At 35.9% G+C, this 18,038-nt stretch overlaps 1 protein-coding gene across 4 annotated transcripts in view; it reads left to right on the plus strand.

The window, feature by feature from the left end:
* SEMA3D (semaphorin 3D) overlaps window positions 1-18,038 on the plus strand; it is a 206,623-nt gene that overhangs the window by 173,113 nt on the left and 15,472 nt on the right. For all 4 annotated transcript variants that reach the window (XM_059934032.1, XM_059934031.1, XM_059934034.1 and 1 more), the window contains 5 exons: window positions 5,614-5,836; window positions 7,931-8,019; window positions 9,858-9,899; window positions 12,218-12,375; window positions 15,195-15,259. In XM_059934032.1, the coding sequence (XP_059790015.1) occupies window positions 5,614-5,836; window positions 7,931-8,019; window positions 9,858-9,899; window positions 12,218-12,375; window positions 15,195-15,259 (577 nt within the window). The remainder of the gene's footprint in view (window positions 1-5,613; window positions 5,837-7,930; window positions 8,020-9,857; window positions 9,900-12,217; window positions 12,376-15,194; window positions 15,260-18,038) is intronic.

The following is an 18,038-nucleotide window of genomic DNA, read 5'->3' on the forward strand; positions in this document are numbered from 1 at the left end:
AGTCTTCGTCTAAACAAGAAGCCCCACCGTGTACAATTCCTCACATGGGTTTTTCCTCTAGAGTAAATGAAAAATAAAGGTAAATAGATTCCCCTCTTTGCAATAGAGGCTTTACGGTCCCTTCTCTGCTCTGAGATAAAATCTCCCAAACTGTGATGTGGATGAGGTTATGCCTAACAGTCCTTATTTATTTCCCACCAAATTATTAAACTTTCTAACACGTAAAAGACAGTTAAAAATAATGACAAAATTCTTTTCCAGGGCCACTGGAAACTTCATCCTACCAAAAATTCTGTCATGGACCAGCTGTGGGTCCTGGCATATCCACCTGTTCCAGAAAAGCGTTTTTTCCTCTGACATATCTAAGCATCACAGCCTTCATTGCGATTGACTTATGATTTTGCTACAAAAAAAGAGCAAATCCTGGAGATATTGTATCATATCATAGGATAATAATACATAATGACAATAACTCAATTCTTATAGCAGACTGGATATATGCAATGGTACTTCACTTCAAACTAGAATGACTGCTGAGAAATTCCAACTTTTACCTTGGCCCAGGTCCTCAACAGCAGGGGTTTGAAATAAAACATGAAATTCATGAGTTCCAAAACTCTTCGGACACCCTGTTTTCTCTTCCTGATCTACCTAAAATATTTGGCTTGAGTAATGACATATTCCTGTAACACACTTTTTATAGAGCTGATGATTCTTAGAATTGTATGTCTTCATGAATCCCCTAAATTAGATCTGAGTTGTAACCTAGACTGGCCCCATTAAGTAAGGATTTTCTTGATTATATTTCTAGAAAAAAAGACGTTTTAAGATTGATTCAAAGATAAGGGTGCAAAAAGAAAGAGAGTCCAAAAGTCGTATCCTAAACTTCCTTTTGATTTGTATAGTGTTAGACTGTGAGAGATCCAAATGGGATGGAAAAAAATAATGGAAGAATTCCCTCACAGTGTCACACTGTCTTCTTATTTATGCATCTGAAGAATATGTCTAAAATTTCATTGGTGTTTCTTTTGTTTCAACTAAAGTTCCTAATTAATTTAAAGTATATGGAAATCTTTGGGAAAATCTCATTTTACATATTACTAGCTCATAGATGCCTCTCTATCATATTAAATTTACGGGTTTTTTTTTCCCCCAACATTTGTTCACTGCATGGCTTTCCACTTATTGGATAGGATATCTTTAATTCTAACCCTTCTAGGTTTTTCTTTTTCATTCTAGAAAGGAGAAGCAGAGGCAAGACTAGAATCTGGGCCTCCTGACTCCAAGTTCCTAAGGGTGTATGACAAAACATCTCTACCATTTTCCTTTAACTGTATATAGGCTATGTTTCTCGGAAATGGTGAAAGGCAGCTGATTCAAATAACAAATCAATCTCTTCAACTGGCTTTCAGCTTTCTTTTCCATAGGGCCAACATGCACTTTTAAAATGAGGTTCTCCAAATCCCAGGCTACTTACTCCAATTCAATCATGTTTTCATTTTTCTGGTATAGAAATTCTTCTAAAAAAAGGAGAAGCTTCAAAAAAAGATAGATTTACCTGTATATTATATCTCTGGCCCTTCTATCTCATATTGAATATAGCATCTTTCTTTGCCCATATATGTTATAAACTGGCTCTTAGAGGAATAAGGGGGATAGGATGGCACCTATTAAATTTGCATGTTTTACTTTATAAATAAAAATGAGACTTCTTTACACATTTAGCTTATTTTTCCCATTTTGCTAAAAATGAAAGCCCGGTTCAGTTGTTCCTCATGCCATGTCTTCCCTCGCACTGATCGTCCCTCTGATTTGTTTAAAATGAAACTGCAACCTGTAGAGAATAGCCCGAAGCAGCAGGGGGAGAAAACTTTTAACAGCTGTCTGGGACCTTGCCAAGGGGCAAAGTTCTCTCATTGGATAAAACCCATTTTTCTCCTCTTATCCATTGCTTCCCACTGCACGACTGAAGGCCCTCTGCAAACACGCAGATGTGCCAAGCATAACATGATCACACCTAGTCAGGGTGGCAGCCAGCCCTGGGAGATAGGCATGCAACCAGGGCTTATTGCCGCTGGGTTTACCCTTTCATCTCAGAGCTGCCTAGGCAGGTCCTTTTCTCTTCTGCTCTTGTGCTGGTATTGTTTCCAGCAAGATACGGACATTTTAGAGTTTTGGTAATAGCTTGCTCTTTTTCTTTTTCTCCTTCATATTTTAAACTGTCTTAGAGTTTTTTGAAACAGTAGGTGGAGACACAGGTAAGTTCCCTGATTTATTTCTTACAGTCACAGGAGATAAAGTGATGGAAGTCAGACAAATGTTAGAAAGCTGGAAGCAGAAATAAATTGCCCTCTACAGTATATGCAGATGGACTGACTCAGCAGGTAGAACTTAAAGTACATACATACAGAGAAAAATTCATTAGATTTTTAATACCTGTGATGTATAGCTGCAATAGGAAAGTTTTCTAGGATTTGTGTAAGGAAAATAATTGAATATGGTTATTTAGATATAGCATTTCCCCACGCTTTCTCTTTTTCCTTTATGTAATTTTTTTCTCCTACTTTCCATTTACCTGCATAAGATACTTGGCATCCCAAGTTATTTTTAGACCTGTGTGAGATGCAGCTATGATATCAAAGGAAAAATTCCACTGGTTTTTAATATTTGGTTCAAACTGTACTATCTTAAACCTCAGGGAGTATCTCTACCAAATCACTTTCATTTGTGAAAGCAGAGTGGAGACGCGGACCAGAGAGATCACACACAGCAACCTAGAGGATAAAGATCTTATCCAAACACTGGCAGCATGCCATGAGGAAAAGCTGCCATATGAAAAAAAAAACATTTTCAAAGATCATTTTATAATAGTCAATAGAAGCCAGGTTTCCCTTCTCTTCTTTCTTTGTTAGATTTTATTACACTTAAACTTCTTTGTCAGAGGTGAACAATGAGGAAAATTATCATGTTTGTTTCTTTGATGAATGTTCCTAGCTTCATTCACCTATCCTTTCTCACATTAAAATTTCTTATGGTTTGAAAATTTGATATAAAAAACTGACTTGAATGGCACGATGTTATTTCCTTTGAAATATTGGCTACTGCATGATTATATCTACAAAGTCAAAAGAGATGTTTTTCTTAAGTTCGAGGGCTGTTTCAAAAATGTAATGCAGGCAGAAATCTTGCATTTGCTTTGATTTTAATAATAGGCCCACCAGATAGTACCACAGGCATTATAAGCTATAAGCCCACTATGAATGGCCTTTGACTGAGTCTCAAACACGCAGCCTGTAATTGGGCAAGAGCTTTGTATCATTTGAGCTCCGTATCCATTTTGAGTTACAGCTTAATCTACTTAATATAGAAACAATGACTGAAGATACAGACTTAGATCTTTAGACCAACATCCAGCTAGGAATATGATCAGTAAGTACCAAACGGCTAACATTCTAGGACATTTCTAACCTTTTTGGTGCAGACCTGGGACAAGTCAATAAAACTGATCAAGAAAAGATCAGTTTCTTTTAAAAACATGCAAAGATTCTTATGAAAGATAAATATATTCTCAAGCTATTTATAGAAAATTATTAACAGATTCTTTTTAAAAGTACAACTTCTTTGCTATTTCTTGTAATTTAGTGAGCTATTATGATTTTATTGCTGTAAATTTGAGGTCAGGGTCATTTATTGTGACTAACTCCAGTATCTTTAGTTCCTTAAGAATGACGCTCATGAATGCTTTGAGAAGTACAATTTCGAGCCTTGACAAGATTCTAATTAGTGTTGGGTATAAGTGGCTCAGTTCAGTGGAGGTTATGTTTCAACTTGTCTAAAAACTAAAACAGGGAGAAAGCAGCACTTTCTTATAAACTTTCCTTAACATTACTCATTTTCTTTTCTATGCCTGCATCATACAGCTAAACTTTTCCATTCCAAAAGAATGTATTAGCCAGTTAAGAATTCAAATGTGGTAACAGCATTGTTCTCTCTGAGATAACTTACTAAATTACAATATAATAAAATCATAAAATAGATTTAGTACGTGGGAGGGGAGATATTTGAAGTAATATTTTGAAGGGATTTATGAAGTAATTCCCTTTTCATGTTTTTGGATAGAGGCACATTGAATTCATACCAGTGTGAATTTTTTACTTTTACCACCAGGGGGCAGGGTATGCTAACTATTGAATCAGTGGATGTCAAAAGGCGCACAAGAAGCGATTTTAAGACAGAAGTGAAAAATTCCCTGAGGGTTTCCCCACAGATCCTTTAGGGGAAGAGTTGTTGACTTGCTCACAGTAAATTTTCACGCCAGTTATGAAAAACTAGATAATTATGATATCAAACTATTAAAGCTCTTTTACAAGTAACTTTATGACATGTTGATTTGTTCCATTTTATTAACAATCATGGTTTTAATTTAAAACTGAAATTTTACATTAATTAAAGGAAATTGAAAATAATAATGTTTATAGATCACTTTCTTAATTATTTCAACTCAAATTTCATGTACCTTTGTAAGAAAAGAGCTCACTTTGGAAACTTTAGAAAATACAGGTAAATGGATATAATTTAGAAATCTTTTTGGAGAAACATTGAGAAGCTTTAATAAGCATGATAATTTGTTTCATAAGGTTCTCTTTGATGATCATTAGCCATTCCATCTGCCAACAAGCAAAGGCAGTTGTCTTTTGAGATCTGAGGCTAATTCAAGAAGAGAATAGTTCAAAAGACAATAGAAATATCTAGCATGGGGGTTTTGTATTTGGTTTTCTGAAGTCATACTTCTTGGAAGAAAAGATATGGATTGGAATTATCAATTTTTACTTGTGCTTATGCAACTGAAAAGTATTTCAAAAGCAAGAGCCCAACTGGACATTGATAAAAGATTTAAAATATGTGCACAATTAATGTTTTATTGAGGTATCAATGACATATAACATTAGTTTCAGGTGTACAACATAATTCGCTATTTGTATATATTGAAAAATGATCACCACAATAAGTCCAGTTAACATCAGTCACCATACATAGTTACAATTTTTTTTTTTTCTTGTGTTGAGAACTTTTAAGATCTACTCTTAGCAACTTTCAAATACGCAATACAGTGTTAGTAACTATAGCCACCATACTGTACATTACATCCTCAGGATTTATAACTGGAAGTTTGTACCCTCTGACCCATTTTGCCCATCCTGCACCCTCTACATCTGGCAACCACCAATCTGTTCTCTGTATCTTTGAGCTCTTTTGTTTGATTCCACACATAAGTGAGATCATACAGTATTTGTCTTTCTCTGTCTGACTTACTTCACTTAGCATAATGCCCTCAAGGTCCATCCATGTTGCAAATAGTAAGATTTCATTTTTTGTGGGGCTGAATAATATTTCATTGTAATAATTAAGAATATTTTTGAAAGCAAAAACTGGATTTATATACACTCCAGGTAAGCCACATTTATTTACATCTGTCAATACATGTGATTTCATATTGATCCTGTTGACCACTCCTTTAATATTATCAATGATAAGCCTTAAAAACTTTATTAGACGTGAAAATTTCTCAGATGTGTGAACAATGCCTTTACTCCCCTCCTCATTTCTTTTCAGTGTCCAAGCAAAACCTATGACCCACTGATTAAATCCACCCGAGATTTTCCAGACGATGTCATCAGTTTCATAAAGCGGCACCCTGTGATGTATAAATCAGTATATCCAGTTGTGGGAGGACCAACATTCAAGCGCATCAATGTGGATTACAGACTGACACAGATTGTGGTGGATCACGTTGTCGCAGAAGATGGCCAGTACGATGTGATGTTTCTTGGAACAGGTATGCTAGAGCCAGGTTATACCTTCTTTCACATGAATTTTTCATTATTAGACAAACAAAACAAAAACTTCAGAAAAGTTTACCAGCCAAAATCAAAATGAGTAACTACTAGCTAATACCCAGTCAGTGTTTTTTTTAACTTGCATAACATGTGCTTTTGATCGACGATCATACATATCTCCCAGCCTCCATTAGTGTTATGTGAGATTTCAAAATATACTACTATATTACGACTGCAATGTGCCTGCTACAGATGAGGTGCTCAATACATATTTGTTGAATGACTATGGACTAAAACAAGTAGGTAAAGCAAAGCTTCTCTATTTTCAAACTTCACATTTCCCTTTTTCTACAGAGATATTTGATAATCTTACCCCAAAGGATCCCTTCACCCAGTTTTGAGAATCACTGACTTAGTTGGCTTATGGTGGTTTCAAAAAAGTTAATCATTAATTTGTAAAGAACTTAAAGTAGAAACTACTTGATTATTTTTCCTGTCCTTGAATTTTGTGGATTAAGTACCACTTTTCATTATTAGAGCCCATTTTATTTATTTTTCTGACTGCCAACTCAGTAATTATAAAATGATTACCTTTTTTATCAAGGGAAAGAAATATTGCTTATTTGGTGCATCTCAAAAAAAAAAAAGTAATATCTAATAATGTCCTGTGAATTGTATTGGCAGTAAAGATAACATGTATCATTAAAACAAAAGCACTACATCCTAGATAATGTTATGTAATTTGATGGATCACGCATTGCATAAAGAAACAGAAATTTGATGAGTTATTAAGAAATGGACATTTTTATTGAAATGTTTTTAGGACTATAAAACAATTTTAGAATAATTTTATTTTTTAAAATATATTGGTTTTACAAAAGTTAGGTTTATTAGGAAGCGTCTGTGTGACAGACTCAGAGGACTTTCACGAACACCAGTTGTCAAACATGATTATGTTGCAGATGGCAGTACCAAGGCCCAGGGAAAAAAAGTAATACTTTCAAGACTACAGAGATTACTACTGAAGCGTCAAAACATTAAATAATTAGTTTGTCATTAATTCTAATGAGCTTGCCCCTTAATTGCACTGCCCACCCAAAGCTCATTTCTAGTTCTTCAACATTTCAGGGTCAGAAAAGCCATTTAGCCACTAGGTGGTACTACCTAACTTTTACTTAGAAAATTATGAGGATACTAAGATAGATTGATTTTCAATTATGACATTCAGAAAATATATATTTAATATTTTTCAAAGATCCTAGAGTCATTTAAAAACAAATAATCCAGACTATTTTGTACAAATAGGATATTACCATACATGTTAACCTACTTCAACCTCTGTGCTCAGAAGTTTAAAAGCAACTATTTTAAATTTATTTTTATGTGTAAGTCAGTCTCTCCATTAATTTCCAAATGGGATTTTTTTCTAAAATGTTCTTTTGATCGTCTTTCTGTAATAACATGCCACCTTGTGGACTGCAATATATGATTAATCTTGTGATAATAGTTTAGTTCTTTTAAATTGAACTAAAATAATTTTAGACAAAATTTTATTTTCTAGCCCATTAATTATATTTCTGTAAGTAAAATACATTTTATGAGTGAGCTACTACTTCCCCCATGTAGATAGATTCAATGATTTCTCTTCCATTTGTTAAGATTATTAAAAATATATATATTTATCTTTCATGGTGAACTGGATAAGTACTGAATAAATATTTCTTACATTGAGAGAAAAAATTTGTTAATATATTTTAACCTTTTAAATTAAGTTCCAAAAATGTTGTTCCTCTTTTGTTACCCTTTCAACTAATTTTTAAAGGAGACATCTCTATTCCTTGTGTTAGGAATACACTCTGAATGTGTGTCTTTTAATATTTTCTTTATAAATGTGTTTTATGAGCCGAAAGCTATAGTATTTCAAAAGGGGGGAATCATATACATTAAGCTTCACTTCTCGCATCGTTTGTTTAACCTGATTGCTTGAAAGGCATTGAAAAAAAATGAGGGGAACCATGTGAAGGTTGCTAGGAAAATGCTTAACTAAACATTGAAGTAGAAACAACAGGATCATGGGTAATGTATTTTTTCAGACATTGGAACAGTCCTAAAAGTTGTCAGCATTTCAAAGGAGAAGTGGAAAATGGAAGAGGTAGTACTGGAGGAGTTACACATATTCAAGGTAAGACTTAGGCCAGAGTTCCGGGAGAAGCGATGGCGAAGTTGAGCAGTTCTTATATAGGACATGTTCGTATCAGTACGTCACCACTCTTTCTGAAGAAGTCTTTGCAATTAGCTTCTTTATTTTTCTTTTCCTTAAGCGAAGGAAAAAGTTTTAAAAGCAACTAAGAATGGGACTCATTTTCCCCTGCAGAAATATCACTGAACTTGGGGCTCCTGGGTTGCCCCTCATGACTGAGTTCTATAAGCATATGTTCAGACAAATCGCCATGGTAGATGAAAGCCTAGGGTCTCTTTTACTATCCAGATGCTTTTCTACTTTATAAATTTTACTTTTCAATTTTTCTTCAGTTGAATTTAAGGAAACTGGAAGAGTGTATAAATCATGTGTTCCTGCATTTCTGTAAGGAATTTTTTTTTTAAAGTTGCTTGATAGTAAGTCTTTATGTGTGCTAAATTCCCCTCAACCACCAAAAGAGTTAGTAGATCTAAAATAAGAGTTCTCCAGATTTGGGGAATGTCCTTAGACTTTTAACAGTAGTAAATTTGAATTGTGGCATTCTTTGTAGATCTTCAATGAAATTCAATTTAGAGTTATTTTCTAAAATGAAATTAGAAATAAAATTGCATTTCTTAGAAGAGCTTTTAAAAAATATGCTGTCTTTTATACCATTTTTGTTGAGACAGTTTATTAAAATAGACTGTTTCCATGTAAACTTCTATTGCCTTAAAAGAGAGTAGAGCTCTCTGCTTTGAGGGGCTCAAGTTAATTAACAGGCTGGGTTCCGCAGGATCCTGTTTACATTGTGATGATAATAGTGGTCCAGGAGTTAACAAGAACAAGACCTGCTCTCTGGAATCTACCAGAAACAAAGTCGTGGGTAGTTCCTGAGGGAAAAGCCAATGTCAAATATAAGTGTGAACCCAGAGGGCAAAAATAAAGCCCCCATAATACACAGAGGCACATTAGACTAAGTCTATTCAGCGGTTATTACTGACCAAGAAGAATTGTTTGGATTCCACTGTTAAGATTAAATAATGACCCTGTTCGCTTAATTCATAGAAAAAGTTATTGGATAGAACTTTCTCATTTAACATTTCTTTTCATTTTTTTCATATATTTTCTTAAAGTTTTAATATCTGCTTGTGTTTATTGCTTAGTAAATATTGGCTGATGAGAAAAGAATAGTCATATATATAGAGAGAGACATAGACGATAGATAAAAAAATGTTTAAACATTCCATCCTTTTTAGTTTGGTAGCTTTTGTGTTCATGTTTTAAATTTTGTATTTTACGCATAGAGGCATGTTTTCTACAAATAAAACTTTCATGTCGTGAAACCATGTGCATCGTATCTTGCAGTGTTTTATAAAGAATATGCTCATCCACAAGAAGCACTATAACTTTTTAGAATTTTACTACTTGAACAAGTTTTTGAACTACTGATCTAAGTAAGAGCAGAAAGAGGCAATAAATAATTATGGAGATGTTCTTGTCAACACTAGTTTGAATTATATGGAAGCAGTTAAGATAAGCAGAGTCAGAAGAGGGAGAAACCTTGTGGGTAACCGGGACCAATTTTCAATGCAGAGTGTCTCCTCATACATTTAGGTAATTTTTCTTTAATAGGATTTAAAAATAACTATTTTGATAATTTTTATTAAGGTTGAATCACTACACATGGGAAGGAAATAGCAAACTTAAGATCTTTTTCTCTTCTATGTAACAGAGCCTTGAAGTTTACTCCAGTTATCCTTGGTAAAAGATAAAACAAAATATTGGCTACTCTAAAAGATTGTTCATGATTATCTTTATTAATAGTTAAATTCTATTTTCAGCATTCATCAATCATCTTGAACATGGAGTTGTCTCTGAAGCAGGTACTTTCTAATTTTTGTGTAAAAACTTAGCCACAAAAGAAAGATTATTTGAATCAAAGTTTATTTTAGGGAAAATCCATTGGAACTGGAAGTTAAATTATAAATAGTGTAAAAAGCTTTAGATTATTTGTTTCTTTTATAACTGATTATAGGGTATTGTTTCAGCCTTGCCTTAGGAGACAGGGGACCCAATTTCATTAATTGAATAATACATTCTCCCCTTCCTTTGGCTCTTGAAAATTGAGCTCACTTTCCTAGTCTCATGAGAATGTCATTCTGTCAAGGCTGTAAAGTAATTCATGTAGAATCCTAGCCCTAAACATTATAGATGGTTTTTAATCAGCGAGTCTAGGAGTTAGACTACGGACTGCAGTGGCAAACAGCCCAACAGTCACCTGGAGCTGGAAGGCAAAGGAGCGTGCTAACAAAGTAGAGCAATAATGGAGCCGTGTTCTAGGGAGACGGACAGGAGAGGAGCTGGTGTACAAGGGAGCCAGGGGAGCACGGAGAGACAGGCAGCTCGAGCCATGAAGGATGCTGCAGGCAACCAGATAAATAAAAAGAAGGATGGGATGGGGAAGCATATGCCGAGTAGAAGAGGGGACCATTTGAAAAGGCGTGAAGAGTGAAAGACTAGAACTCACTCTAGTAAGTTTGTGTACAACTGGAGCAGAGAGCATACCTGCACTCAAGGGGCAAGGAGGCTAGAAAGGAATCTGGGGAGGTAAGACAGAAGAAGAGTAGACACATCCTTGCATGGATGCCCTCCTGAGAAGTTTAACAAGTTTATCCAAGACAATGAAAACCTTTAAAGATTTTAAGCAGGAGAGTGTCATGATAAGATTTTCCTCTTAGAGAGAGCAGCCTGGTGTGGCAGTGTGGAAGAGGGATTGAGTCCTGGGGTGGAGGTGAGGGTTGCCGGAAAACAAGGGTGAAGCCAGCTGAAACAGTAAGGACACTTACAGGTCATCCAGGAAGGAGATGATAAGGACTGAGACAAAGGCAGGGGCAGTGGAGAGGGAGGAGGAAATGGATTTGAGAGTGCTGTGTAAGAGAACGGAGAGATAAGGTGGCAGACCGAGTGAGGGTGAAAGAAGATTCAAAGACAACTCCCAGATTCGTGATGTGGGTGACTGGGATGGTGTCTCTTGGTCAAGGTAGGGTAGGAAGACTAGATTTAGGGGAATCAGTGTGTGCGTGTTTATGTTGTTTTCAAAATCACTCTGAGTCTTTGTACAGGAAGAAGAGTAAAGATGAGAATCGCAAAGAGGGAAACCCAATGTTCAATGCAAAGAAAGGAATCATCCAAGGAAACAGAAGTCTTAGGCAGAAATAAAGAGGGAGAACAGGAGAAAGGGAAGAGACTTTCAAGGAGGCTTTAGTCTTACTGGTATCAAATGCTATGGAGAATTATATAGTAAAATAGTAAACAAAGTCCACATTTAGCCTCCAGGAGGTCTTAAGTGGGTGGTAGGGGTATAAGACAGATTTCTATAGGTGGAGTTCATGTATGTTATTTGTGCCAATATCTATTTCTCAGATTTTTTTTTCCTCCATTTAAAGTTTGGCATGTCCACTAGACTTGACCGTAAGTTACTTGAAGGCACAGACTATGGCTTATTCACTTGTTATCATCGCTCCCTCTGCCTCCACCACATACCCTCAAGTGAATACATGTAGGGAGCAGGGCATTACTTTCAAAATGTGATTGTATTTGCTGACTTTGTCAGTATCCTGCAGGCTTCCACGTGTGATACAGCATCCCACAAACCTCCTAAATACTTTCTTCACAGTGATACCGAACACCTTCTCTCTCACTTATCACTCAACTTCCTTCAGGGATCCGTACTTCATTAACAAATGAAATGGTTAGTTAAAACCACAGGAAAGTTTTTTATACACCTCTTTTCAGTCAACTCTTATATAAGAAGCCATGGCAGGAGAAGACCATCAGTGTTGCCTATAGCATCTGTGCTTGATATAATCTACCAGAGTGTATTTTCAACTACTAACAAAGAATCTGACATCTTAATTCCTCAGTCTAGCAGCTGGTTTTTGACCTTCTTAAATTACTGCCAAGGTTACTCTAGCTCTCTAGAATGCTGTCCAATTCTGTGTCATCATCTTCAAACCACCATCCAACCAGGGACAGAAGACTGACTTATCTTACTCTTCCTTATGTTTCTGTGCAAGTGTTTATAACGGGCAGGGCACCTGAGGAGACAGATTTAGGTCTGTGATGTGGTATTCAAGAAAGGGAAGTTCTTAAGACTCGTCTGAAAGATGCTTCTAATGCATTTGTTTTGCCTGATTTGCAGCAACAGTTGTACATTGGTTCCCGAGATGGACTGGCTCAGCTCTCCTTGCACAGATGTGACACTTATGGGAAAGCTTGTGCAGACTGTTGTCTTGCCAGAGACCCCTACTGTGCCTGGGATGGAAATGCATGCTCTCGCTATGCACCCACTTCAAAAAGGTGAGAGGCACATCAAATTAAGATGAAGCCTTGCTTTTCACACAATGAGTATCTCACACGAATACCTTCTCTTGTAGTTTAAAGAGAAAACATATAGAGAACATGGTCTGTGGTAGGAATATTACAATCTAAATGTTTTATTAGAGTTTTTCATACAGCTAAATTTTGAAGGAGGATAAAACAGAATGTTCTGAAATCCGGCAATGTGGAGTCTTACCAAACTAGTTTTGTTTGATGCACAGCAAGCCAAACGTGGAGATGCCAAGATGTGCAGCAGGGAACGGGTTTATTCACAAAGCAGTCAAGCGGGGAGATGGGGAAAACAAGTCTCAAATTCCCCTCCCCACAGGCGAGGGACTGAGGATACTTATGGGAGAAAGCTGAGGCGTGGGGAGCCTGGGGAAGGTTAATTGGAGATAAGAAAAAGGTGAGGTAATCATCGTTCTGCGCAGATGCAACTAAGCTACAAGCTTCTTCCTGGGATGCCTGCCCTGAGGGTGGAGTTTTTGGCCTCTGATGTCAAAAGGTCACTGGACACTCCCACATGCCCAGAGGGAGGGTCAGTGGTCCTAACCAGTCTTAACCGGCTAGAGCTCAAACTGAACATAGCTGACTCCCAAGTTTCTAAACAACTTGGGCAAACATCCTGTTTAGGTTACCGGAGGCTTGGAGGACACACACGTTTTTATAGCAACAATTAAAGCAAGCTTGATTAATGAAGGCAGGTTACAGGTTTCATGGATTTAACTGATGATAACCCTCGGTTTCAGAGCTTTAAAAAATTCTGATAAATTGTTTATATCCTTTCTCTTCATCTTTGTCAAAAAGCATGAAAAGTTTGCTTTCTTTACTACTCTACCCTTTGTACATTCTTCCCTTATTTATAAATATGTATATACTCGTAATTACTGTTTTACAAATAATGTATAAATACATGTTTTTGTAACAGTGTAGATGATATACAGCCCACAGCACATCCCAGTGATTCTGTATAGTTTTGCTTTTACTCCAACTTGACCAATTTCTGCCACCCAGATATGCTTAAATATCCAACTACATCCTGCTGTTTGTAGTTTATTGCTTTATGTGCTCTTAAAAATAATGCTATTCTGGGCCAACAGTACCCAGCTAGGAATTTATTTTACACACACGGGCAAAAAAGTACCACAGATTATATGTTTGATGTTCATTTCAGCACAGTTTTCAATAGCATAATTATTGGAAACACCCTGAATGCTCATTAATATGACTGATGGTGGCTGAGTATATTAAAATATTATTATTTTAAAGTGTGGTTTATAGTAACACTATTTTCTAAAGTATTGCCCAAAGTATATTTTATTCTAGGTGAAATGTCAGCAAATTGTATATGGTATTTTTTTTTCATCTTTAGGTCTTAACAAAATAAGATAACAGGTGAGCATATGTTAGTCCCGCTACTACATATGCACTTTTATTTTTTTGAAAGTTTACTGATTTGTCAAATTGCAAATCTAGTGATCACAGATTGAATGTATAGTACAAAAACAGATACTATTCCAAGACCTTTTTATATTCCCTGAAATCTCTGAATTAAATGTAAGTGGGGAGATACCATTATTTCAAGTTTAAAGTAAAAAGTCACAACATTTTTGTTACAGTTTTTGACAAAGAATATACTCATCCTAGTTAGTCTTTGGGGAGTGCTTTTCTTTTCAAGAACCTGAAAAACAAGAATGCTCATTAGTTGGTAATGAACCTTCAGTTTGATGAATTGATCCTGTTCCTTAAGAAGCCAAGATTTAAAAACATGCTTGACCTTATGTACCTTATACCATCATAATTTTTTCTTCTTGTATTTCTCAAGACTGTATCTCTGATCTTGCAGACAAGCCACTGTGATGTTCTCCCTTACCTAACACTGTCCATGGGAGCCAAAAAATGTGTATGATAAATGAATCTTCCACAGGGCTGTCATCTGGTCAGCATTCCCCTTAAGGAACACCCTACATATCACAGAATGTTTACTGTGACATCTAGGATCTCTGATGTGGCAACATAAACTAGCCAAAGCAAATGAAACTGTACTCCGAGTGTAAGACTTATTTAACTTAGATGTGGCAGATTTTTTCTTTTTTTTATGCAGTAGTTACTATTTCCTCTTAAGGAAAATATGTGACAATAATGTACAAGGCCATTATTTTATTATTATTATCATTATCACTACTCTCAGAGAAACAATGTGAACTATGTGTCAGTAGATAGAAATAACATCTAGCCATTCATGCCATATCAAACTTGTACTTCTGTTTCAAATGATATTTATCTCGTTGTTTAATCACATCAATATAATAATGAATCTTCATATGATAAGGCATTTTGTATTTGTGTGTACTTTCTTACCCACTAACTAAAGCTCTTTTATATCTTACTTTTCCGTTGGCTGACTGAAAAAAAGAAGATACAAATAGTTACCCCCATAGGAAGTATATAATAACTGGATTGTATTTATATTCAACCTATTCTGTTGAATAATTTGTCAAAAGTCAGAGAAAAAGAAAACTGTGGTAGTTAAATAAAATTCAGATCATCTTATTACCAAAACAGGATTTATTCTGGAATAAAATTCAGATCATCTTATTACCAAAACAGGATTTATTCTGTTAGGACTCTACCACTAGTATTATTTGAATTGATGTTAGAGTGATTGGAATATTGACCTGCATTTAAGTTGAGCAGTAAAGCATAATTCTGCTTCTGCTACTGTTATGAGTGTTAGATGTAGACTTTGTATATCTCAGATATCATGCTTGAAGTTCTATTTAATCCCTTTTGCATAGGCGAGCTAGACGCCAAGATGTGAAGTATGGGGACCCAATCACCCAGTGCTGGGACATAGAAGACAGTAAGTATAGGTTTAATATGCTTTCCTCTCACTGAAAATTTTAAGCCTGGTCTTTGTGTGTCTTTTTTATTATACGAGTTAAAACACCTACTCATTTTGTGTAATGCTTGTGTTCTGGAAAAGCAATAGGAGGTTTTATAAATCAACCCCCTGTTCACGTGCCTAAGTGGTAATTCTTTGTTATATTGTTATTTGCTTCATATGGCTTTTAAAATTCCTATACCTTTTTTTTTTTTTTCTTTTTTAATGCCTTATCCATCCTTGTAAAGTCTGAAACTGCTATTAGAGATAAAGCAGACTATAGTCCAAACCATATGGATATTCAGAGTAAACTCAAAGAGACCTTCCCAGAAAAGTTTGATAAAAGTGTTGGACTTAATAGAAAGAAATTTTAGGTAGCCTGTGCATTATTTGTATTACTTATTAATTTGTGTATCCATTCAATCAGTAAATATTTATTAAGTGACTTCCATGTGCATGTAATTGTCCCGGGTCTACTTTGAGAGAAAGAGCTCCTTAGAGAACTTACAATTCTTTGGGGAAATGTCATAAGGCACAATTAGTGATGTGGGAGTTTAGCAAAAACAGAGGTCACCAGAGGCTGTATTGTTCAGAGAAAATGTCATAGAATGGAAGATCTTGAAAGTCTGAGTGTGAGAAGGGCAGAGTGGAGAATTGAGAGGAAGTCTGTTGAGTGACTCTGATAACAGAGAAAAAAATCTGTAGAAGTATATATTCCAGAGCTTTAGTTACTTTCCACTCTCAAGCTCTGCCTTCAGATAGAAAATACACACACACACACACACACACACACACACACACACAACTAGAAGAAGAAATGAACTGCCTTTCCATCATCATATTGTTAGTAACCACCTACCATTGAATAAACAACCCAGATTTCATAGTCTGTAACTGGTGGTCTGGCAGAGTTTTCTTTTTTAAAAACAAAACAATTATTTCTAATTTATAATATCATTCTTCTGAAAAATAAGCTCTAGTCCAGAATAGTACGTTTGTCTTCTTGTTCTAATGTGTAGATGACTCACTGTTATGTACGGTGTTTTATTTAGCAATCATTACTGTATGCTATGCACAGAGTTTTTCACATGTGCACATGAGATTAGGAGGGACTATTTTAGGTATTGAGGATATACTAATGAACATAAAAGAAAACAATCTGTGCATTCATGGATCTTACATTTAAATGTGTGTTAGGGGAGGGAGCAGGCAACAAACATGAAAACAAGTAAAATATATGCCATGTCATATAATGATAAATGTTATAAGGACTTATAAAACACCATTGTTTACTAAGGCACTCACAATTACTGTGTCCACTTCATCACAGCCCATTCTTGTTATAGCCCATTGCACATCTCCTTTTCATCATCACCACTCTAACCCAATATATTTTTTGTCAAGATCACCAGCAGTTTCCTCCTTGCCAAATCCAATGGCCACTTTTCCGTTCCCATTTTTACTTACTCTCTAGCGCCCTCCTCCGTGGAACACTTTCTTCCCTTGGTTCCATGCAGTGATGTGCTGGAGCCAGCTCTTATGGCCCCTGAGAGCTGACTGTGTATTACGTAGGAATTTTGTGAGCTGGGTTTTAAACCATTGGTAGCTTGAATCAGCCATGGCATGAGTGTTTACACCAGGCAAATCGGCAAGCACTACAAATAAGGGCTTTTTGTTTTCAGAGATGGTCTCCCCAGCACCCCTCTGCTTCATGGCACCACAGGGAAAACTTCTGGTTTTTCTCTTACCTTACAGGTTTCTCCTTCTGAGTGTTCTTAACTTTCCTTTTCATCCTACCATCTAAACATCCAGTCTCTGTATATTCACTCCTTAACGCCATCTATTTCAATACTATCAGAGGCAATTTTTTCTTTTTTAGTTTTTTTTTTTTAATTGAAGTACAATGTTGATTTACAATGTTGTGTTACTTTCTGCTGTACAGCAAAGTGATTCAGTTATACATACATATTTATTCTTTTTCATATTCTTTTCCATTATGGTTTATTACAGGATATTGAATATAGTTCCCTGTGCTATACAATAGGACCTTGCTGTTTATCCATTCTATATATCATCATTTGCATCTGCTAATCCCAAACTCTCAATCCATCCCTTTGCCATCCCCCTCCCCCTTAGCAACCCCAAGTCTGTTCTCTGTGTCTGTCTGTTTCTGTTTCATAGATAAGTTCATTTCTGTCATATTTTAAATTCTACATATAAGTGATATCATATGGTATTTGTCTTTCTCTTTCTGACTGACTTTGCTTAGTATGATAATCTCTAGGTCCATCCATGTAGCTGCCAATGGCATTATTTCATTCCTTTTTATGGCTGAGTACTATTCCATTATATATATACACCACATCTTCTTTATCCATTCATCTGTCGATGGACATTTAGGTTGCTTCCATGTCTTGGCTATTGTAAATAGTGCTGCTGTGAACATTGGGGTGCGTGTATCTTTTCAAATTATAGTTTCGTCCAGATATATGCCCAGGAGTGGGACTGTAGGATCATATGCCAACTCTATTTTTAGTTTTTTGAGGAACCTCCATTCTGTTCTCCATAGAGGCTGTACCAATTTACATTCCCACCAACAGTGCAGGAGGGTGCCCTTTTTCTACATCCTCTCCCTCATTTGTTATTTGTAGACTTTTTAATGATGGCCATCATGACGGCTGTTAGGCGGTACCTCACTGTAGTTTCAATTTGAATTTCTCTAACAATTAGCAATGTTGAGCATCATTTCATGTGCCTA

This window comes from Balaenoptera ricei, chromosome 9, assembly GCF_028023285.1.
Source record: "Balaenoptera ricei isolate mBalRic1 chromosome 9, mBalRic1.hap2, whole genome shotgun sequence".
NCBI lineage: Eukaryota > Metazoa > Chordata > Mammalia > Artiodactyla > Balaenopteridae > Balaenoptera > Balaenoptera ricei.